Source organism: Suricata suricatta, chromosome 11, assembly GCF_006229205.1.
Source record: "Suricata suricatta isolate VVHF042 chromosome 11, meerkat_22Aug2017_6uvM2_HiC, whole genome shotgun sequence".
NCBI classification, from domain to species: Eukaryota; Metazoa; Chordata; class Mammalia; order Carnivora; family Herpestidae; genus Suricata; species Suricata suricatta.
Genome location: NC_043710.1, coordinates 45101422 through 45124999, shown reverse-complemented (window position 1 = coordinate 45124999; position 23578 = coordinate 45101422). Strand labels below are relative to the sequence as shown.

Below are 23578 nucleotides of genomic sequence, written 5' to 3'. Positions count from 1 at the left end.
AATAAAAACAGCAAGATTCTCTCATTAGCCTAATGATTTCTTTTACATATTATGTTTTAATTCAAAAGCATTTTAGGAAATTAGCTTCAATGTTAATTAGGTTGCAAATTTCACACTCTGGCCTTGGACAGCTCCTCCTGTTAGGTGGTGATGGTGACTTTGTTTTGTGCATTTTATTTTTATTTTTACTCCTGTGGGAAAATATATGTAATATAAAACTGTCTTAACCATTTTTAAATGTAGAGCTCAGTAGCATTAAATACAGTGAGTAACATGGTTGTTCAGCCATCCATGCCTTCCACCTCCGGAACTCTTTCATCTTCCCAAATCCAAACTCTGCACCTCTTAAATACTATCTCCCCATTCCTCTCTTCCCCCTGCTCCCGGCATCTACTGTTCAGTTTTCTGTCTCTGGATCAGAACTATCAGTTCTGAAATAGGATGGCCTTTTGGAAATCAAAATGGAGAGTTCACAGTTTTCCTGGGCACCCAGTATGTCACCAAGATGATTCGGGGCACGAGTAGAATAGACTGTTCAGTTTTTGTTGGTAAGATGAGCCCAGTGTGTGTGTTGAGATCCATGTCATTTGTCACCTCTTGGCCCAGGTATGCAGGTTTTCTCCTTGAGAGTTCATGGGCAAGGCCTCCTGTGGGCCAGGCTGAGAGGTGCTTAAAGGTGTGGCTTCTTGGGAAGGGGACTGCCACCCTGGACCTGAGGTCCAGAGGGCAGAGCCCTGGGAGAATGCAGCCTTGGGGACTCGTCCTGCCCCTGTCCCTCGCCAGTTGGAATATAAACCTATTCACCAAGTTATCCTGGTTCTTCTTGCAGAATGGCCCTTTCTTTCCTGGAAGAAAAGTATACTGCTCGTGTGGTGGGGGCCTGCAGGCACTTGCTGGCCAGAGGAAGGTAAGGTCCGGGAGCCCGCCTCCTGTGGCCGAGACCGATAGCCTAGTCAGGGACAGATGTTCCTGGACTTGGAATGTGTGTATAGGAGGGGCTTATACAGGTTGTACACGCTCTTGGTAGAAAATTGGGAAATGCAGAAAAGTATGAAGCTAAAAATAAAAATAATCTGAAAGACCATCTCCTCTTGCACACAGTGCGTGCGCACACGCAGCCGTGTTCATGTTTAGCTTGGTTATCTTCTTCTATTGATAGTGCTTTATGGAGTCAGAATCCTATAGAATACCCAAAATTGTATGCTGCTCTCCTCATTCTGCATTAAGGCACAAGCATTTCCCCATGGATTAAATGTCTTCATAAATATTGTTTTTAAAGGACCCCTAATACTTTATTATTTGGTTGCACTGTAACTTATGAAACCACCTCCTGTTGCTGACACCTGTAGGCTCTTGGAGCCTGAGAGGTCCTCAGAGGCTCAGAACTGGACCCATTTCCTGTATATGGTGGCTGCGGCAAAAGCGGGTCATATTAATTCTGTCTACATGGCCCCAATTGACTGGTGACTAAGCATGTGGATTTTGAAGTGAGACAGAGCGGGGCTCCTTTCACAGCATCCCTAGTCCCTGCCTGTGGCATGCTGGGGCGGGTACTGCGTAGTCTGCCTTGTCTTCTGTCCAGCAAGGATGGTCAAATGAGATCACAGATGGAAGCGTCTGGGACAGGGTCTGGCGCACTGTCAGCAGCTGAGCCAGGCTGCTGTTGGCATCCTCATGAGGTGGTGTGAGGGGCAGGCCCAGACTCCTCAAGTCCAGGCCAGAGTTCTGTTCACCTCAAAGGCTTTGCTTCTTTGAAAAGGTCTTTGAAGAGCAACTTAGTGTTTCAAGTGGAGATGTGGAGCATTGGCTAGAAATCCTTATCAAAAAATGTTTAAAATAGGTATGTGTGCACGCATGTACACATATACCCACGTTTATTATACATGCCCATATACACATGGACACATACGTGGCATGTATATGTATATACAATGTACATGCATATATATGTACACACATGTGTATCACACACACTTATACACACGGGTATATACATACATGCATGAATATGCACACGTGCAATGCACATGCATATATACCTGCATAGACATATATACTCGTGTATTATACATGCACATGTACACACATGGGTATATTCGTACATTCATGTGTATGCATACATGCATACATAGTGCACAACATATATACCTGCATATATATACACACATGCACACATGCATGTATATACAGACACATGTACACACACACAATAGGAAGCACATATAACAGACCTAGACTTACATTATAGAAAATCAAGATGGGTCTCCTGGGCGGCTCAGTCAGTTGAGTGTCTGACTTCAGCTCAGGTCCTGATCTCATAGTTTGTGAGTTTGAGCCCCACATTGTGCTCTGTGCTAACAGCTGAGAGATTGGCACCTGCTTCGGATTCTGTGTTTCTCACTCTCTCTCCCCTTCCCCGCTTGCATTCTGTCTCTCAAAAATAAATAAACACTAAAAAATTTTTTTAAACATGCAAGGTGAATGAGTTCTGGAATGGCCCCTTGCCCTGGTCCCCCAAGGCTCTTGTTATAGAACAGAAACAGGAAAGAAAGAAAGAAAAAGACCACCCTACCACACAGACTTGTGGGAACGCCTTAGGATAATGCTGGTGAAAAAGCCTGGACTGCCGTGGGCCTCTGGTCACGTACGTCTCTTCCTGGTACTCTGGTCAGCACATAGCGTACGGCTCTCTGGCTCCCTGGAGCAGGAAGGGAAGTCATCCTGGGATCTGCTTCCGGGATTGCAGGAGGAAGTGGATGGAGGTGAAGACATGGGAGTGTGTGAGGTCACTTTAAGCCAGACCAATGGAGTCAACTCACTATTGAAAAAAAGTGAGGAGAGGGCTGGGGCTGGAAAGGCAAGAGCAATGTGGCCTTGAGCTCTCAGTGAGGGGGCATCGGAGATGTGGGAGTCTGAGCTTCCCACCTGGGGCAGTATCTAGATCCTTGTGGCAGGCTGGGAATTCTTTGAGCTTTCACAGTATATCTCTTGGATGCATTGCTGTCGGCCTTTCCTAGTAGGGCTCCGGACAGCATGTGTAAGAAAACTTGCATGTGTGGGATTAGCCTGCACTGGAAGAAAGAGCTTTGACTTCCTGTGGGTTATCTCTGGGGTCAAAATCAGGAATGGAAAGAAATCCATGGAGAGACAGGATTGATCTCCATGGGGAATGACTGAGAAACCTTGATCTCACTGACACTCTCTCCTGGTCAGAGGGGGCAAGAGTTGACCGGGCTGCCCCAGGAGGCAGTGCGACCTCTGTCTGGGAAGATGAGTGACACAGGCTGGGATGCCTGGCTGGAAGGAAATTATGAGGATAAGGGCATCCTTTCAGTCTCTTCACAACCCTGGGGGACGCCCCTTTTGGTTCTAGCTGGTTGCTGTGAGTAAGTCCTTGTAGATGGAAAGCCAGACCCTCTTTGGCCAGGTGAGAAGACATGATCAGCTGTGAACCCTGGCTCTGCAGAGATGCTGCCTATGTGGGAGGCATTTCCCTGCCTTCCTCTTCCTTCAGCTCAGGTGTTGGATCTAGGGAGCTGTGACCGAGGGTCTTCTGTGTGTGACGCTCGGAGCTGGGACTTCTCGTCTTCCGGCCACCCTGTGAGTGCATGGGGGGGGGGTGGACAGCCTCCTTTCATTGCTAAGGACACTGGTCCTGCCTGGGGGTCCATTGGCAAGGTACCTAGGAGATGGTAAATGTGAATGGGGGGCTTGGCAGTGTCAATGGTGAGAGGGTTGTTTTTTTTTTTTTAATCTATTTATTTAATTGAAATAGAAGTTGCTATATGATGCATTAGTTTCAGGTGAACTGCAAAGTGATTTGACAGCTCTATACATCATGATAAGTGTAGTTAGCATCTGTTGGTGTATAAACTTATTACAACATTACTGACTATATTCCCTGTGCCGTCTTCTCCATCCCTGTGACTTACTTTATAACTGGAATGTGTACCTCTTAATCCCTTATACCTGTTCATCCACCCCCCACACCCACCCCAAGGGTTGATCTTTACCTTGAAACTTACCTTGTCTGTGAGCCTTGAGGGTGTGGCTGAGGGTTGAGCTTTTCTCCTGGGCCAAACTCTGCTTTGTTAGAAGGTTCTGTCTGGTGTCCCTCCAGCCCTCGAGTTTTTATAGAACTCCATCATTTATCCAACACCTGGTGATACTGTGTGATGTCATGTGGCAGATGATGAGGCCCAGGGAAGACAGAAGACAGGGGATCTTAAATAGTGTACCGGAGAAATTCTTTGGCTAGAATGTTTCTTCTTTCATTTGCGAGGTACTTAGGGGCTCTGTGTAAACCTTGAACTTGTGTCTTAGATGCTCTGGACTGAGCCCATTACTCATGCTATCACTAGCAATAAGAAGCCCTGAGTTTTTTGTTTTTGTTTTTGTTTTTTTTTAATTTGCATTTATTTATTTATTTATTTATTTAGAGAGAGAGAGAGAGAGAGAGAGAGAGAGAGAGAGAGAAAGAGCATGTGCATAAGAGGCAGAGAGAGGGAAAGAAAGGTCCCCAAGCAGGCTTACTGGTGTCTGCGCAGAGCCCAACTCAAGGTTCAAACTCATGAACCATGAGATCATGCCCTGAGCTGAGATCAAAAGTCAGACTCTTAACAGACTGAGCCACCCATGTATCCCTGGAGCCCCTGAGTCTTCATTTGGAGCAGCCAGAGACAGGGAGAGGGAGTTGTTTTGTGACTCATGAAGTCACACAGGCAGAACCACAAATAAGGGACTCCAGTTGGCAAAAACCGAATTGCTTCAAGGCTATTCTTGGAAACTAAAGCATCACGTCTTGTTTCTTCCCAGAAAATGCAGAAACCTTTCATATTTCTGGGTAGTTGGTTCTATTTATATTTCATATCAAACTCTAAAAAGCAACAGCTTGGGGTGGGGGGTGGGCATTGACAAGGAAAATTTTAACAAGAGCTCTTACTCAGGATCCTCTGATTTAACTAATCCTTGATTTCCTTTTGGGGAAAGAGGAAGGGTCTCCACCAAAAGAATTATACTCCAGTCTCTGGAAGAAAGGGCTTGGGATGCAGACTCAAAGTAAGTCAGCCTTTCTAGTTCATTAACAGAACTACTTCATACCAAGGATGTTTTCAGTTCATTACTGAAACTTCCTTGTTCCCCAATTTATATTTGGGGAAACTTAAATCTCAGAAGTTAAATGAGTTGTCCAAAGCTCCACAACTATGAAGTGGATTTGAACCCATTAGATTCTGAATTGAAAGCCCATGGCTTCTAGTTTTAAAATGCATATAATTCCTTGACCTGGGAAGCTAGTCCCTTCCTTCTGGTTTGATGACGCCATTTGAAGAATAGTAATGAATGCTGGTTATTGTGTGGTGCTAGGTGCTAAATACATCACATACATGACTGAATTTCTTCCTTCCGAGCCCGTGGAGGGAGTGTGACGGTCTCCTCTTACAGATGAGAGAACAGACTGACATACATTAGATCACTTGCCGAGCAGGGGTGTGAGACCAGATGCACGCCCTCATCTGCCAGACTTTAAACACTCTGGGGCTCTTCCGTGAGGAAACCTACCCCTCATGGGTGTCAGAGTCATTTTTAAGGTCTTTGGCTTCAGTTAGAAGCTGACTTTCCAGGTTGGGACCGGACCCTTCAGAGCCGGGGATGCAGGTGTGAGCTTTGTGCAGGCTGCTGGGGTCTGCCAGCTCTCTCCACCCCTCTGAACCACCCTCTAGATAGGAGTGAGCGCCTGGAGCCCCTACACCCACCCAGTGCCCTCTGCACCCCCTTCGGCTCTCCACTGGAGCCCTAAGATGTTCATTTCTCTTTTGGAGCAGGGTGCGGGGAGGAGGGGAAGCAGCTGGTGTTGGAAGGAGACCGGTTCTTCCAGTTTGTAAATGATTCTCTGGGAGTCAGGTTTGGGTTGACATCTCCAAACAGTTCACCATCATTTCAGGCAAGGAGGAGCTGACAACTTGGAGAATCAATTTTGCCAAGGTGTTTTTCAAACCAGTACGTTCCCCAGACACTAATCTGCCCCACTCGAGGGATGCAGCACATCTCCTCGTCTGCCAAGAGCCTCCCAGGGCTGGGCTCTGCCTTTACACACACATCTCACCCTCCACATCAACCCTGTGAGGTGGAGACTCTCTTGTCTCTCACAAAAGAGAAACTGAGGCTCAGAGCTTACGTGGCTTGTGTGAGGTCACGAGGGCAGCCAGGGGCCAAGCCGAGCTTTGGACTTGGGCTCTGTTAGCCTCAAAGCCTGTGGTTTTTTTCTGCACCACCTGCCCGGCCCCAGAAAGGACTGCAGGATACCAGCTGAATTCAAGTGGTTTTGTATTTGTCCGTCCGCTGCCGCCTCCTTTGTTCAGCCCTGGGAACAGAAGTGGATCCAAGGATGGAGAGAAACGAAATGTTCATTCGCTCTGAAAAGCTAAGGAGTCTTGATGTCTGTTTACGCTGTCTTGGTGGCAAGTCTTGTACCTGGGAGAGAGCTGAAGCAGGAGGAGGCAGTGTTTATGTGAGCAGTGCCAAAGTTGAGCACTACAATGTCCAAGGAGCTGAGAGAGCGTTCATGCATGCACTTCTGTCTCCTAGACTCCCCCAGCTGTCCTGCTCCTTGCTGCCTCCCTCCCACTTCATCTTCCCAGAGACTCCTCTCAGCCCGCGGCTCTGTCCCTGCACCTCCCAGCCTGTGACAGAAGCAAGCCCCCTCCCATGACCTACCCTGAATGCCCCCCACCCCTTGTCATGAGTTCTGAACTCCAGATCCCTTGACCTTGCTGTCATTCTGCAGCCCTACTGGCTCTTCCCAGACTCAAATCTGTATGGTGTTGCTTTGCCTAAGAACATCTACTCCCCAGCCTTCTATTGAAATTCACCTCGTTCCTAAAATTGTCGCATTTTGGACCTTTCCCTCCTGTGGCTCCTCTGGCTACCCCTAGACTCTGTCGGACACCTCCTGATCTGGCTTCCACATACTGTGTTCACATTCTAAAAGCACTTGCCTGTTGTCTTACAATCAACTCTTTATGCACCTGTCTTCCTCACCAGGCCCCGTCTTTGCATCCCCAGCACCTAGGGTGACCCGTAGCCTCTGTTTAGGCACCAGTGATTGTTGCTGAATGAATGAGTAAAGGATTAAGGAAGAAGACAAACACCATTCTCTGCTTTTAATATTCTTAAGGCCAGCCCACAATCCAAATGTACCCACAATAGCATGTCTGTCTGGAGAGTGGGAAGCCGCCCAGCCCAAGGGCCTTGTCTGTGTATTTGCTGACCTCCTCCTGCCAGGTCTCTGTCTGGGGGAGCTTGGTATGCCCTATCCTCTTGTTTACAGACCCTCTCGAGCCCTCCCGACAGCTGGGCCAGCCCTGGTTCCTCGACACTTATTGTCACACTAGCTTTGGATTCTGGAAAAACAGCAACAGCTATTGCTTTGGAAAATCAGCCCTAACTTATTTTTGTTCCTTTGAAACTGAAATGACTTTCCGAAGAAATGCCTGAGGTTAGAGTGGTGCACAGGGAAAGACCGATGGCCAAAACCCCGGCGAGCTATTTTGGTGATGTGAATGAATACCCATCGCGTTTTCCCTCCCATCGGCCCAAGCGCGTGTTGCAAACAGCTCATGGCTCTGGCTCACAAAGCACAGACTCCTTTTGTCCATCGAGAGGAGACCCCCGTGTGTCTGTGACTTTCTGTGTTTCTGACCGAGGTAGATGGTGTGCTTCAGGTAGGGACTGGAGTGGAGAGAAGTTTTGAGAAGTTGCCGTCAGTTACGTGCGTGTGGGAAAGACCTCTGGTAACTAAATGAAGGAAGATTTTAAAGTCTGGTGTCTAAGGGCAGGTGGGAAGGTCATGAAACCTAGGGAGGGTGTGCTTTGAAGTTTTTGGTGTGCGCACTTATGTCATGGGGCTGGATGACACTAGTACTAGTCATCTAATTTGCAGCACCCCGAATTAGATGTTTTTGATGGTGCTAGATAAGTCTATTGTGTTTTCTGTCCCTCCCGCCTTCACCCTTTTACAAGTTATTATTTCTAGAACCACAGCATTTGGCTTGTAGCAAGATTGACCAGGCAATGCTGACATCAGCCAGGATATATCTTTGAGCAATCTGTATGTATTTCTTTTTAGCCAATGAGGGGAGTGGGGTATTGGTGGGGAGGCAGAGATTGCCCGCAAGACAGCATTGCCAGGTCAGAAGATATGATTGTACATCTTCTATAGAATATTTATGTTTAGCATTCATTATGATGCTTAGGGTGTTTAACATCTTAAAGGAATTGTATTTTTCTCTCTCGGCACCCATCCCCCGACCCTGTGCTCATTGCCATGGAGCTCACCTCTGCCTCCACATACCTTTGCAGGTGTGACATTTCTCCAGGTACTTGATGGTGGTCTCCTCCATTCTCTCCACACCACTGCTCTCCACGGCTCTTAGAACATGGGGGAAAATGAGGATGAGAAGCAGACCCAGGCCGGGCAGATTTTCGAGAACTTTGTCCAGGCTTCCACATGCAAAGGCACCCTCCAGGCCTTCAACATCCTCACACGACACCTGGACCTAGACCCTCTGGACCACAGAAACTTTTATTCCAAGCTCAAGTCCAAGGTGACCACCTGGAAGGCCAAAGCCCTGTGGTACAAATTGGACAAGCGTGGATCCCACAAAGAGTATAAGCGAGGGAAGTCTTGTATGAACACCAAGGTAAGGGGAAATGCTGTGCGGACGTCTCTTTACCCTAGTGAGGTGTGTGGGTTGACTTGTTGGGAGGTTGGGAAGTTGTTGCCATCTTGCCATTCTGAGGTTCTTAATAGGTGTGGGTGTGTGTTCTCATTTTGTTCGGTTGAAGGTTCCCTTTGTACGTGCACAGCTTATCCTGGGTGGGAGCTTGTGTCTTATCATGGTGGCCTCAGATACTTTTCTTGTGCCCTCTCCAAGGCAGAGGGAATAAAGGCATGCTTGGTATTATCTGCCTGCTATTACCACTGCCACTACTACTTCTAGTAGCTACTATTTATTGAGCAACTTCTGCATGAACACTTTATAAACATGGTCTCCATGAGCACTACATGGTCCTTTGGGCCATTTTAGAGCTATGGAAACCAAGAAGTCCATTATCTTGCCCAAGATCACACAACAAGAAGGCAACCTGGGTTCTAGAGCTCTGTCCTAAATTCCACTCCCCTGGGAACCAACCTCATAGAACGATCCCTTGACTTTGGCTAAGAAATAGGTCTTTGGTCTTTCCTGCCCTTTCCTCCCCCTCTCTTTCTCTCCTGCCTCCCCACCCTCTTCCCCAGGGTGCATGTCTGTGCTCAGGATCACAGTTGCAGCAAACCCCCCCACAGCTGGTTACTCCCCATTGTTGCAACTTCGGTGAACATGGGCTAAGCAGCGCATCACTTCTCATAGCGCTGCAGTGCCCGTTGCCGAAGGGGCAGCAGGAAGTCGTGACTTCCCGGCTGGCCCTTGGGGACCGTCAGCCCTGGGCAGTGGTCCAGACTGTATGTTTAGGTTAAAAGTGAGTGTGCTGAATTTAGACCTCACAGGAGGTAGTTCAGCCAGAGCCCTTGGAATTTTCGTTGGTGCCAATCCTAGACAAGAGGATTGAACTCTCCATGGCGATCAGGACTGTTGTGTTTTTGTTTTGGTGATGAGGAGCTGTTGAGTGTACCGTGGGATATGGCTGCTTTATCTTGCCCCTGGGGAGACAGCTGCTAGAGCTCTTCCAGGTCCGGGGTGCACTGACTTTATGGGGCATAGGAAGAGCATTCCACCAGGCCGGAACTTCAGCCCGGAGTGCTAGCCATCCAGGCAGTGCCTGCTCATAACCCTCCAAGCTTGAGCCCCTATGCAGAGGAGATGAAAGTGTTAAAGAGAAATGAGAGCAAGGTCTGTAACTGGTATCCGAGGTACCACCGGCCTAACTGCTGTAACTTCATGGCTCGTAGTTCACTGGGAAGCTCTTCAGACCGAGGGGGGAACTGTTTGTTTTCAAAGCATCACCCTTCTCAGTAAGTGCATGTGTCAGCATTCTTTCAAAAAGGTCCCAGAGAGGCCGGTGACTGGGCTACAAGATGTTTTCTCAGGGAGATTTTCAGAAGCCTTATTTTATTAGGAAATGCTGTGGATCCATCAGTTTCTAGCTGTGGAGGGGACTTTCTTGGGGATCTGCAGACAGACCTTCAGAGGGAGTGAGCCAGAAGGGAGATGGAATAGAGGCTTGACTACCAAGAAGATGAGCATTTTTCAAAAATCATTGGGTGGTTGCCTCGACTGTTGGGCCAGCCCCGATTTTATGAGCTTTGATGGGTGGAACTAGAAGAGTCCTTGTGGACACTTGTGGTTGGCAGGCCACCACTGGGGCCTGAGGTATGAAGGGAAAGCAGGAACATCTGTAGCTCATGATGCTGGGTGAGAGTGTATCTTGCTCAGAATTTTACACCTTGTGGTGGAACAAAGACATTTCAAATGTGTGGTAGCCTATCTCATAAAAACGACCTAGATCCTGAAGTGTAGAAGACACATTTGAAAACATTCTCTAGGGGCGTCTGGGCGGCTCAGTCGATTGAGTGTTCGACTTCGGCTCAGGTCATGATCTTGTGGTTCATGAGTTTGAGCCCTGAATTGGGCTCTGTGCTGACAACTCAGAGCCTGGAGCCTGCTTCGGATTCTGTGTCTCCTTCACTCTCTGCCCCTCGCCCTCTAGTGCTCTGTCTCTGTCTCTCTCTCTCCAAAATAAACATTAAAAATTATAAAAAAAAAAAAAAAAAAAAAAAAGAAAATGTGCTCTAAGTATGGCTGTGCTGTGTGAGGTCACTTGAGCTGCACGCTTGAGAAACCCAACTCAAACCTAAACAAAAAGGGAAATCATTAACTTGTATAAACAGGGAGGTCCAGACACTCAGAGTCTCTCCCATCATCTGTCCTTCCATGTATCTCTTGGATGTTTTGCTCTCTGTTGGCTCCATTCTTCCCTGCGGCTAACACATTTTCTCCATGTTGGTGGCCTCTGGTTCATATCTTTATAGCTCTATGACCCAAAGGCTAGACTCTCTCTATTCCTGCTTAATACTGAATACAGTCTCAGGGAAGGATTCTGATTGGCCCATCTCTGGACCAATTATTGTGCCCAAACCAAGGGAAATGGCTACTGCCTTTGGTGGCCCTTTCAAGCATCACATGATAGACATGAGGGAGGAGTAGGTTCCCAAGGTCGTAGAGGTGTGAGACAGATAAATAACAGGTGTCTTCTGTAGTGACTATTTGTATTCCAGTTATGATATAGTCTCTCTCCATACTGGATTCATGTGGATGGGTAATACCCTGCTCTAAGAGCCTAGAGCTTATACCCTCCTTGTTGTGAGTCAAACAAAACACAGAACATGGCTCCTCCCTCTCTTCTGGCATGAACAGACACTGTCTCACTCACACACCTCGCTTAGGTATCCTTGGTGTAGTGGTTAATGGTGAGCGTTAGCCAAACAAGAAATGCTGGGTATTAGCATGCGCATGGATGATCATCAATGCTGCACCGTGCAGCACAGGTGTGTTAGGTATCAGGCATAGAGCCAAGCTCCTGGTCAGGCCACAATTAGAGCAGAAATTAATGTAATTCAGCCAGAATCCCCACCTTTCCACTGACGTGGACATGTATCCGCACCATCGGGAGGGGATCTGGGCTTCAGCATTTCACAGGCATTTATCAGCAGCTCCCATGTGTTCATCATTGTGCTGCTCTCTCTATTTTAGCGGTGAGTGGTATGAGTATGTGTGTGTGTGCATGTGTGCATGCGTGTGTGTGTGTGTGTGTGTGTGTTGGCACTGGTGGTTGGGAGAGATTGACCAGGATCTGTCTGGAGAAGAAAGCCTCTGGTGGAGTTGCCAGGGCACAGGGAGAAAGTCAGACACAGTCACTAGAGCAGCAGCGGCTTCGGTCTAACTTGCATAATCTAACCTGGGATCATTGTTTATTATTGATGATTATTTATGAGGGTTTTGTCAGGCACTTAATCATTCTTTCCCTGGGTGTGATTTGTTTGGATAAGGATAGAGTGAACCAAGGATCGAGCTGAATTAACTCTCTTCGGACTATCATTGGCTCTGTGTTACAGCAGTACTCAGATCAAATGTCACATCCACCTATAGAATGTTCCTGGGGAAAATAGCCCAGAAGGAAAAACAAAAAAACAAAAAAAAACCCAACAATACAAAGTTTGTATGGGAATTTCCATCATCACAAAATCATGGAGTGTGGTCTTTTATATGTACCCAGTGCCAGAAGGGACTTGAAAGAATGTTGTGTACAATCTCTACATTTGACAGGTGACATACATGGGGGCCCAGGACACAGAAGCCATTTATGTGAAGCTAGAAGGTGACATTATCAGGATTTGGGTGCCATCGATTGGTTTAGCTCAAATATTCTTTTGTTCATTTATTCAGCAGGTATTTCTAGTGCCCTGCTCCTTATTAGGCACCTGACAGGGGAGGTGGCTTGAAAGATAAATAAGAAGTGGCTCTGAGTGGTTCAGGAGACAGAAACCTAATTATTTCTATGTTTATTAACTTACTTATTCATGAGGTGAATAACGATTGAGTAGCTACTATGTGCCAGGTACTTGTCTAGGTACCAGTCAGCCACTAAATAGCTCTGTGGCCTTGGGCACATTATGTAAATCACTGATCCTCAGTGATATTCTCTGTAAAATGAGGACAATAATAGTCCCTCTCTCACGGAGGTTCTGTGAAGATTAAATAAGACAAGCTTTGTGAAGTATTTAGAATGCTGCATAGTACATCGTAAGTGATCGGCAAACATTCAGCCACTATCTTCAGTGCTATCCTAAGTGTATGAGACAGGTGTGCACCCTATTCTGCAAGAGTACGGAAGAGCAATGATGAAGTGTGACTGCGCAGTCTGGGAATGCTTCCTGGAAGAGAAGGCATGATTTGGAGCTTGACATTGGAGTAGAAAGTGGCCTTGCTGAGCTGAGGGGACACAAGGCAGACAGCTGTATTCCACGGAGAGCGTGCTGCGGTATAACAGGGATGAAGGGGAAAGGAGAGAGGGTGAGAGCCAGAGAAAGCAGAATACATGGATGGAGGGTCAGACCAGAGAGGATGGCTTCCTGGGGCCAGGATGTGAGGGGAGGGTCTCGTCAGACAGAGGACCTGGGGGAACACTGAGGATGAGTTCCAGAGTCCCAGTCCAGGGCTCCTCCTACCACCCTCCGCGGGGCTGCCCCGTAATCACAGATAACCAGCGTAGGCCAGAAGGCCTTTGTAATCACCACCATGAAAACATGGCGGTTCTCCTTGCAGGAAATGACTCATGGGCTCTTGTCACCAGCAGAAATGGGGTCAGCCTCTAAAATGAAAACTGTAGGGCTATCTTGTGAGAAGGAAATGTCTGTGTTTGGGGAACATCCAGCAGGGTCACCTCATACCTTGTGTCCCTGACTGTGACCTTGCCCATCTCAGCCTCTGCGGGACCCGCCCCCCCCCCCCCCATGGTGGGTGGCCCAGACTTGGGTGATGGAATTGGTTCCTGAGCTTCATAAGCAGAGCGTGGCCAGAGGCAGGGAGCAGGGCAGGAAGGGTGAAGTGAGGAGGGAAGGCTGCTATCTCCGGGCTGGGCCGAGATAAGGCTATCTGACATTCCGGACCTCTGAAGTCACCCACCGCGGCCACGCGGGCTCTGCTGCGCTGGCCTGGGCGCGTCAAGTACCCCTTTGCCTAATATGGACAGCTGCAGGCAGAGCCGGCAGGGCAGAGGACGGCCTCTACGGTGGGAGAGTCTGTGGGTGAACGCCAGATTCGTCCTCTTACCTGGGATGGCCTCCTGGCACTGGCTAGACACATTTTTAAGCCTAGGTTGGGATTAGTTCCTGCACTTGTCACCCCTGCTCCCCATGGAGTTGGCGGTCTCAGGATGAGTATGTGTGTTGGACGTTCTCTATGAGAGTGAGTCCAATCCTCCAAATATTAAACCGAGATAAAAAGCTCTCTTTTTTGGCTGTCTTCATTAGAAGCGGTTAATTCGGGCTCACTGTGGTTCATTTTATAAGTACAGTAATGAAGACTTGTTTGTCTTTTCAAGAAAAAAATTAGTTTTCTTTAAGAAATGAGTGCTTATGATTAAAAAATTCAAGCAGGACAAGAGCATGTATTAGGTGTACGAAGTGTGTCTTTCCCCCATATCCCCAGGTCCCAACCGTTGAAGCCACCGCCATTTTCCATGTGCTCTTCCCAAAAGTCTGTATGTGCATGCATGGGTGCATGCATGCATTGTGGATGTGTACATTCCCCCACTCCTGACCTTTTTATGGAAAACGTTTTGTTTTTTGTTTGCTTGGGTTTTTTGTTTTTGTGTGTGTTTTTTTGTGTTTTTGGGGGGGTTGGTTTTTTTGTTTTGGTTTGGTTTTTTACATATTGTGCATCTTGCTTTTTTCACTCAAATCTATCTTGGAGATTGTTTTATATCAGTATGTGGGGCTCTCACCCTTTTCTTATTTTCACAGATTTTTAGGGCTTCCCGTTTCATAGTTTATTTTACCGCTTTGCTCGTTCTGAGTCTGTTACCATCCTAAATACTTGTGCAGTACATTTCTGCACGCAGACTCCGTATATAGATGAACGCATGTCTCTGTGGGATAGTCGTGAGGATTTCTGAGCCCAAGGGTGTGCGCACGGCATTGGAAAGATTATAGGCATTGGTATGTTGTCCCTGGACGTTCTTTTGGGAGACACTCCCCACCAATGAGGCTGAGAAGAGCCCATCTCCGAAAGGGGCTGCCACAGCAGGATACCACCTACTTGGATCTCCTTGGCCTTGCTGAGGGGCATTGGGATGGAACGCCCCCCTCCCCTGCCCCACTGAGTCCTGGAGTCTGCGTGGGGTGGCCTCGAACAGAGCACTCCAGGAGCAGTAAGTCAGGGATGGCAGCCACCTCTGTAGTCATCACAGTCACAACCAAAACAGCGGACTTACTGTCATTATCACTCAATGCCTGCATAGTGCTTGACAGTTGCAAATACAGTTGCATATATGTGGTTTCGTTAACAGGTTTCCCTTTTCAGTGAAGGTGAATGCACTTTAAAAGGGAAATAAATACAAGTATATATTTCCGTCTTCGAATTTCATTGAATAATGGGAGCTTACTGTAGAGCCGTGGCCCACAGAAGATCTGTATGGCTTGTGCTGAACAGGGGCCCCTTCCTGGCCTAGTTAACTTGTTGTCTGTGTGATCCAGTTTAAGCAAGCATCGCCTCCTCCAGGGAGCCCTCTCTGAGCTCTTCTCTACTTCCCCTTTCTTAATTCCATCCTCAGCGTGGGTTTCGTGCCCCCTGTGGACTCCCAGACTTTGGTCCTACCAGATGTTGCTGATGGATATCCCCCCTTCTCCACCACCTTGGGTGCTTTTTGTGTCTCTTCCTCACTGTAGGCTCCCTGGGGACAGGGCCATGCCTGACCCATCCCCAGGTCTCAAGCACCCAGTTTATTTTTAAACCAGGTATCGATAGAGAGATGGTGACTGTATTCTCTCATTCTCTAGGCCAGTGTTGTCTAGTAGAAATATAACACAAGCCACTTGTCATTTAAAATTTCCTGGTAGCAACATTTAAAAAGTACAGAAAGTGGTGAAACTGATGTAATATATTTTATTTAATCTAACATATCTACAATATTACTTCAACCTGTAGTCCATATTAAAAAATACTGCTGAGGTATTTTTAAATTAAGTCTCTGAAATCCATATGTATTTTACAGCTCATCTCCATTCAGACTAGTCACACGTCAAACGCTCAGCAGCTACATGTGACTGGTGGCTGTTAAAAAGCCCCAGGCGTCCCATCATACTTGTCACCTTGTAGAAGCAAAATGGCTGCCGCAGTTCCAGCCATCACATCTTCTTCTAAGACATGAAGAAGGTAGAAGGGGCTGCCCTAGCTACAAACCTTGCCTTATCACGTGTTGTTCCCAGAAGCCTCATTAAAATATAAGCCGCATGGGGACAGGAGCTGGTGTCTTCCCTTCACAGACCCTCCAGCACCTAGAATGGTACCTGGCAAATGGTGGGTATTTGTCCCACATTAGACTGCAAAAGCAGACGCTTAGAAGGTGTGGACGGGATGGGTGAGGAGGTGCCACTAGACAGAAGACTGCAAAGAGAACCAAATGCCTGCAGGTTCCAGCAGTTGGGTCATTTCCTAGTTGGCATTTCAACAAATGAATTTTTCAAAAGACAAACGTAGGCGGCCAAAAAGACCTCGGGGATATAGGATGGTCAGTTCTCTCTATAACATATTGAACATATATGAATACAAACAGTATACTATATAACATACGGTTACAAGAGTGCATAGTTAAGGATGGTAAGTTGTCAATATAATAATATATACATATATTCTTTTATGTATCACCTATTAAATTATGTTACATAAAAACTCTTCACCTTAAACTTCAGTGCAGCTTCTTGGGACGAGAACCCAGATATGTTCCAACTTCAGAGCCTTCTGTTGTATGTAACATATTTCAGTTGCCACCTGGCATGCTCCCCACCTCCTCTTATGCATCATAGTCTTAAGAGATATAAATACAAGGTTGCAAGCTGTCACCAAACATTTGTCCATGGGGGCTCAGCAGTGAGAAGATTTTTATTCTTGTACCCTTTCTCTAGGAGAGAGCTGTCTAAATCTGAGGAGCATACATGGGGAAATTCCTTTATGTCCCAATCCACAGAATAAGCCCAGGGAAGTTTCCTTCACCCCGTCCCACAAGGACCTAGTGTGTCAATGTTCATTGCTCTTTCTAGCTCTAAGAGGGTGAGCTCTTCATTTGCTTTTTTTTCCCCCACTCCTTATGTTTTTTGTAATAGTGGATATATATGAAATTTGCTATTTTAACCATTTTAAGTATATAGTTCAGGGACATCTCTTACATTCACAATCTTATAGGATCATCACCATTTTCCATTTACAGAATTTTTATCATCATCAGAAACTCTGTACCTATTAAGTGATGATTCTCCCCACCCCACCCCCCACCCCCGGCCCCTGGCAACCTCTGATCTACTTTCTGTCCCTCTAAAATTTCCTATTCTAGGTTATCAGATAAGTGGAATCATGTAATATTTGTTTCTGTGTGTGTGTCTGGTCCTTATCTCACTTAGCATAATGTTTCAAGGTTCACCCACGTGGTAGCAGGTAGAATCCTGTCCTCTTTTTTCCCCCACCTTAATAATACATTTTATTTAACCCAATATATCAAAAATATGATCATTTCAACCTGTAATTACTGTAAACATTATGAGTATTTTACACTTTGCCAAGCTTTCCAAATATATTTTACTCTTATACCACATCTCAATTTGGAGGCTTAATTTTAATTGGAAATACCTAATCTGTATTTAGATTCCATTAATTTTAAGTAGAGAAAGGAGACTCACATATCCAAGTTATTCCAACCATACATAAAAGTTTTCCACTGATTGAATTCAGTATGAGAGTTTTTATTTTTTCAATTTTTATTATGGTGAAATATACATTGCATTTACCCTTGTAACTATCTTAAGTGAACAGTTCTGTGGCATCAAATTCATTTACATTGTTATGTAACCGTCACACCATCCATCTCTCAAACTTTTTTTTAAATCATTTCGACCTGACATATCTCAGACTGTACTCACACAATAATTTCCCACTCTCCCCTCCCCCAGCCCCTGGCAATCACCTTTCTGCTTTCATCAATCTGACTGCTCCAGGTGCCTTAGTAAGTGGAGTCAGACGGTGTTTGTCCTTCTGTGACTGGCTTATTTCACTTCGCATAATGTCCTCAAGTTTCCTCTGTGTTGTAGCATGTCAGTTTCCTTCCTCCTGAAGACTGAATAATTCCACGTCGTATGTATATGTGCCGCAGTTGGTGCAACCATTTGTCCAGCCATGGACACTTGTGTTGTTCCTCCGTTTGGCTCCTGTGAGTAATGCTGCTGTGAGCCATGGGGTACAGGCATGTCCGTTCAGGCTCCTGTTTGCATTTCTCTGCAGCATCTACTGAGAAGCACAACTAACTGTTGAGCCAGGTAGGAACACTCGGTTCAACTTTTGAGTAACAGTCGAACTGTTTCCATCTGCTTGGCTTGTGTTTATTTTTTTTTTTTAATTTTTTTTAATGTTTGCTTATTTTTGAGAGACAGAGAGGCAGGGAGAGACGGAGACACAAAATCCGAAGACAAGCTCCGGGCTCTGAGCTGTCAACACAGAGCCCGACGCGGGGCTTGAACTCATGGAACCGCGAGATCATGACCTGAGCCGAAGTCGGTCACTTAACCAACTGAGCTACCCAGGCTCCCCTGCTGGTGTTTATTTTAAATTGCCATCCCTGAGCTAAATTTCCTGCAATTGTTATTTCATTAAAGAAATCATTTTAAGTGTCTACTACATGCCAGGCACTAGGGATATCTCAGGAAAGGGAATAGAAAAAAATCCTTGCCTTCTTGCTGTTCGTGTTCTTCTCGGTAAGAGGCAGCATGTGTGCATGCCGTAAGTGTTGGGGTGAAAATAAAGAGAAGAGAAAGCAAGGTGAGGGGGATGCGCGTGTCCGGAGCAGAGGTGGGTTGCCGCTTATATAAGGACGTGCTGGGAAAGCTTCTGGGTGACAGTAACATTTGAGCCGAGAACTAAAGAAAGTGAGAACATGAGCATATGGCTCTTGGGGGGAAGAGAGTTCTAGACAACAGGAACAGTGGTAGGCGCAGAGGTACTGACAAGCAAAGGCGCTGGGTATTTCTGGGAACAGCAAGGAGACTGATGAGGTTGGATGGCCCCACGTGGGGTCCAGGACGTGGACCAAGATGGTGTGGACCATGAGGCCTCTGGGAAGACTTTGCCTTTTGCTCTGATGGAGAGGCAGAGCCATGGAAGGCTTTGGAGTAGAGTATCCCATGAAACCCCATCATGGAAGGGACTGTGGAATCTGAGCGATGCTGGAAGTGAACATAGACCAGTCTTCCAACTGTGAGCAACAGATGTCTCAGGCGTAGGAATTTATTACATCCTATACTTGTTGTGTCTCAGAGGGAAAGACGCAACAGATTAGGGAAAGGCTAAAACCAGCCTCAGTGCCCAGGTTTGGGCAGAGCTGGTCATTCTGATTTAAAGTCTTCTTGGAAAGAAAGAATCCTCCTGAATGTCCACAGAACTGAACACTACTAAGAAGAAATATCCTCGTTAATTTACTCCTTTACTCCCTCCTTGAGTGACTGCTAAGTGCTGGCTCTCTATGCTGGGCACCAGAGAAAAGAATGAAGACACAGAAGGCCCCTACACTTGCAGTTAGGAGAGAACAGAAGCACACAAAGATAATTTTATCATGTCATCCCAAGAAGGACATTGTGCTGTAGGTGTTGTGATAGACCTGGGGCAGGAGAGTTGATTCTAGGCAAGGTGACAGGGAGGTGGCATTTAAGCTGAAGTCTCCAGGTGAGAAGGAGTCAGGCAAAAGGCTGGTGGTTCAGAGAGGACAGCAAGTGCAAAGGTCCTGAGGTAGGAAAGCTCTTGGCCATTTAGAAGAGGCAGCCAGGCAGCCAAGACAGGGATGGGGTGAGCAAAGGGGACAGTGGTATAAAGGGAGGTTGGGGTGGTGACTAGGAGACAGATCATTGCCATGTAGTCTGTATTACCAATGTTTGCCTTTATTATGAGGACTCTCTTTGACTGCTTACTAAGTATTATGCTGTTGCCTCTGTTTCTTCATCTGTGAAGTGGGAATAATCATAGTTATTATCTTACAGGGCTGAGGTGAAGGTTATGTGGGAAATATGCCTAAAACACTTAAAGTACCTGGTAGCAGTTAATTACCCACTCCTCCTTGAAAGGCTTCTGTTACATTTGCAACACAACTTTCTTGATTGATCTTTGCGAGTCATCTTCATGCTCTTTCTCCTTTTCCATAGCACATACGTGGTGTCCTTCAAGGGCTTGCGTCTGACACCTTTGCTTCGCTGGGATGCTGTCTTGGGAAACCTTTGCTACACTCAGCTGTCATCCCCACAAAGGTGACTGTCTACAGTCCCTACCTTCTTAAATTTTTTTTAATGTTTTATTTATTTTTGATACAGAGAGAGACAGAGCATGAGAGGGGGAGGGGCAGAGAGAGAAGGAGACACAGAACCGGAAGCAGGCTCCAGGCTTTGAGCTAGCCGCCAGCACAGAGCCTGATGCGGGGCTCGAACCCACGAACGTGAGATCTGACCTGAGCCGAAGCCGGAGGCTTAACCGACTGAGCCACCCAGGCGCCCCTACAGTCCCTACCTTCTTAAGTCCCATGACCCCCCTTAGGCACTTATGGAGGTCTTTAGGAGGCCCCTTGGGCACCTTTAAGCCCATTCACCAACTTCTTTCTGACACCTGCTTCTCTTCCCATTTCTTCACTGCTCTCATCAGTTCCCGAGTCGTGCTGTGCCTTCACTTTACAATTCCAGTCACGCCCTCACTTCTCTCCATTCCCACCTCCCCCACTTTGATGGTGGCAGTGACCTCTTCCCTGGGTGATCAGGTGCCAGTCTCTGGACTCCCTTTTGCTTTCTCCCTCTCCAGCCCCAAGACCCACCCCTGTGGAGCCATCCTTCAGAAGCAAGGACTGGACTACCATTTGCTCAAATCTGTGGCTCCCCGGTGCCCGTCATAGCCTCTCACCCCCAGCTTGGCTGGGTTGCCCTGACTGATCCTGCCGGCTCCTACCTCACCAGCCTGGTGTTCCAGAATTCCCTTCCCACATTCCCCATCCTAGCCACACCCCTGGCTCCCTGCCCTCTCCCCCTTTGGCTCTGGCCAGCAGCCTGTGCCCACTACCCCACCCCAAACCTCTGCCTTTGGGGCTCCCACAGCCACCCCCTGCCACGTCGACCTCAGCCACCCCTTCCCTGCACCCAGAACTGCTCTAAAATGCTCCTCTCCAACCACGACTCAGGGCTGCCACTGCCATCACCAGGCCACCCTCACCGGACCTGCTGCCAGCCTGGGCCCCTGTCCTCTGCCAGTTCCTCCCTTGCCTGCCCTGCCATCAGCCTCGCCTCCCCTTGCCCTTCCTGGAGCCCATGCTCTGTCTATGCAGTCACATTCGGCAGTTGCTCTGTGCCCTGCCTGCAGGCTTGCCCCCGTCCTGGGAGGTCTGCCCTGAACTCACCCTGGTGGAGAAGGTGGCAGAGTGGATGGGCGGTTTCAGGACCACTCAGGATAACTCCTCACTGAGTGTCGTGGAGGCTAGCCAGTGTTCTAACTTGCTCCCTGCCTGTGTCTCCCTCTCCATCCTTCTGCCCCCTTCCTTTAAGCAGCCACCCCTTCTCATGAAACTGATGGCATCAGATCTGTTTCTGTTCTTCTCACCAAGTTCTTGGAGAAGATGATCTCCATACCCCTTGCTCCCATGGCTTCACCTCCCTCTTGTTCTAGCCTCCTTCCCACCGTGCCAGCGGAGATGATTTTTCTGAGGGCCGCTGGAGGCCCTGCAGACCATGAGGACTGTTATATCCTTGCCTACTCAGCACCTTGCAGATGTTGGACATGGCGGAGTCAATATCTCCTTGAAAGTCTCTTCCCTGGAGAGAGGCACCTTGGTGAAGTCCATGAGCCCTGACCCTTGGGGGAGGGGAGAATGGAGGTGATGTTCCCTTGCAAGGAGCTATAAACCTGATTATCACCAGATTTAAATTCTTCTGGTGTTTTCATGCTTTCTTGGCAGGAAGGGTGGCCATAAAAAGCACATTGTTGGCCTTTGTGCTGCCGCTGCTGAACTCAGCGACAAGTGTGGCTGGTGTGGATTTATGATCCCTGCGAGTGCTGCAGGAGCCTTTCGTGTCCCCCCCTCTCAGATTTACCCCAGGGCTCCTGACTGTACTGAGTGACTTATCTTTTATTAGGAGTTAGTGATGCATCACAATGGCATAAAGCTTTTCTGCCCAGGAAGCAGTTTTGCCGCCAGCACTAACTTGATGAGGTAAAAAGGGCTGGTGTTATCATCCCTGCTTTATAGGTGGGGAAACTGAGGCTTGGCCGGATTAAAGGGCTTGCCTAGAATTTCATGGGGATAAATGGAAGAATGCAAGACTGCTCAAAACCAGGGGTCCTGGACTACAGTGCCCAGTTAATTGACCTTCGTGTGAGCACCTTACTGCAGGCATCATTGTCATGCCTACAGTAGGTATGAAATCCATTGTACCTCCAACCACACTGTTTCCTTAGCACTTAGTATTGAGTGTCAAAGATAGGGTGGGGAGGGGACCCAGACATCACTCTCACTTTATTTTCCAAAGAAATCCTGTCTGAAATATTTAAGGTGGCAACAGCATTACTTTGTATTTATGAATTCATGATTTTAGAATTTCACCTCTGAGTGCTTGTTAGTTGTTCTCAGTTGGTGTCTTCGTACATGAAGCTCTTAAGATGATTGAGATGTGGAGTTAAAGGTGGCATTTGTAGCCTTAAATCCATGTCAGCATCTAATTTATTTCATTTTATTTGCACAAATTTAAAAATAAGTTTCAAGTAAAAGAGTTTTTAACAGCTCACGTTGCAATCTCTCTGATGCAATTCAATGTTTAAAACATGTAGTAGGTGGATCTGTCCAACTCATTTTAGGATTCAACTTTGAAACTCAAATTTCTGATCTGAAAACTGAAAGTAATGTTGCCCCCTTTCAAGGAGCTGTTGGAAGCAGAAAATGCATCTGCTGAGAGCCCACCATGTTGGAAGCATTCAGTAAGCGGTAACTTCGTATTTTGCCCTATAGGCTTGAAGGAAAGGTTTACAAGTGTCCCCTGTGCTGGGGACTCATGGCAGTGCTGCTCTGCTCTGGGTTTTGGGGTTTTCCTTTATTTTTTTTCACAGCAGTTTTAGGTTCAGCAAAATTGAGGAGAAGGTACAGAGATTTCTCAAATACAACCTACCCCTACACGTGCATAGCACCCCCCTCCATTATCAACCTCCTACTCCAGAGTGGCATATTTATTACATCTGATGAACTGACACACATTGGCACCCAAAGTCCATATTTACCCTAGGCTTATCCTCTGGGCTTAAACAAATGCATAATGTCCTGTGTCTCTCATTATGGTATCAGAGTGTTTTCACATCCTAAAAATCCTCTGTGCTCTGCCTGCTTATCCCTCTTCCCTCCTTCCCAGCTTCTGGTGACTGCCATCTTCTTACAGTCTCTGTAATTGTTTGACATTCTTTTCCAAAATGTCACAGAGTTGGAACCACATAGTAGGTAGCCTTTTCAGACTGGTTTCTTTTGCTCAACAATATGCATTTAAGTTTCCTCCATGTCTTTTCGTGGCTTTGCAGCTCGTTTCTTTTTAGGGCTGTGTAATAATCTGTTGTCTGAATGTAGCACAATTGTATCCATTCACCTGTCCAATGGACATATGAATAAAGCTCCTATAAACTGCGGTCTGTCTATGGAAACAAGTTTTCAACCTCATTGCGCAAATACCAAGGAGCCGATTGCTGGGTCACATGGGAAGAATATGTTTGGTTTTGTAAGAAGCTGACACTGTCATTCAAAGTGGCTGTACCAGTCT

The 23578-nt window shown here is 47.0% G+C and overlaps 1 protein-coding gene and 1 long non-coding RNA gene across 4 annotated transcripts in view; one reads left to right on the top strand and one right to left on the bottom strand.

The window, feature by feature from the left end:
• Positions 1-23578, top strand: part of MICAL2 (microtubule associated monooxygenase, calponin and LIM domain containing 2) — a 139938-nt gene that overhangs the window by 40307 nt on the left and 76053 nt on the right. For all 3 annotated transcript variants that reach the window (XM_029915801.1, XM_029915800.1, XM_029915799.1), the window contains exon 3: positions 8359-8699. In XM_029915801.1, coding sequence (XP_029771661.1) covers positions 8436-8699 — 264 coding nt within the window. In that variant the 5' untranslated portion in view covers positions 8359-8435. The remainder of the gene's footprint in view (positions 1-8358; positions 8700-23578) is intronic.
• On the bottom strand, positions 19703-21238 carry LOC115272790. Its single transcript, XR_003900460.1, has 3 exons — positions 21184-21238; positions 19839-20036; positions 19703-19752 (listed from the first exon to the last, which is right to left on the bottom strand). It is a non-coding gene; the product is annotated as an uncharacterized LOC115272790 (long non-coding RNA).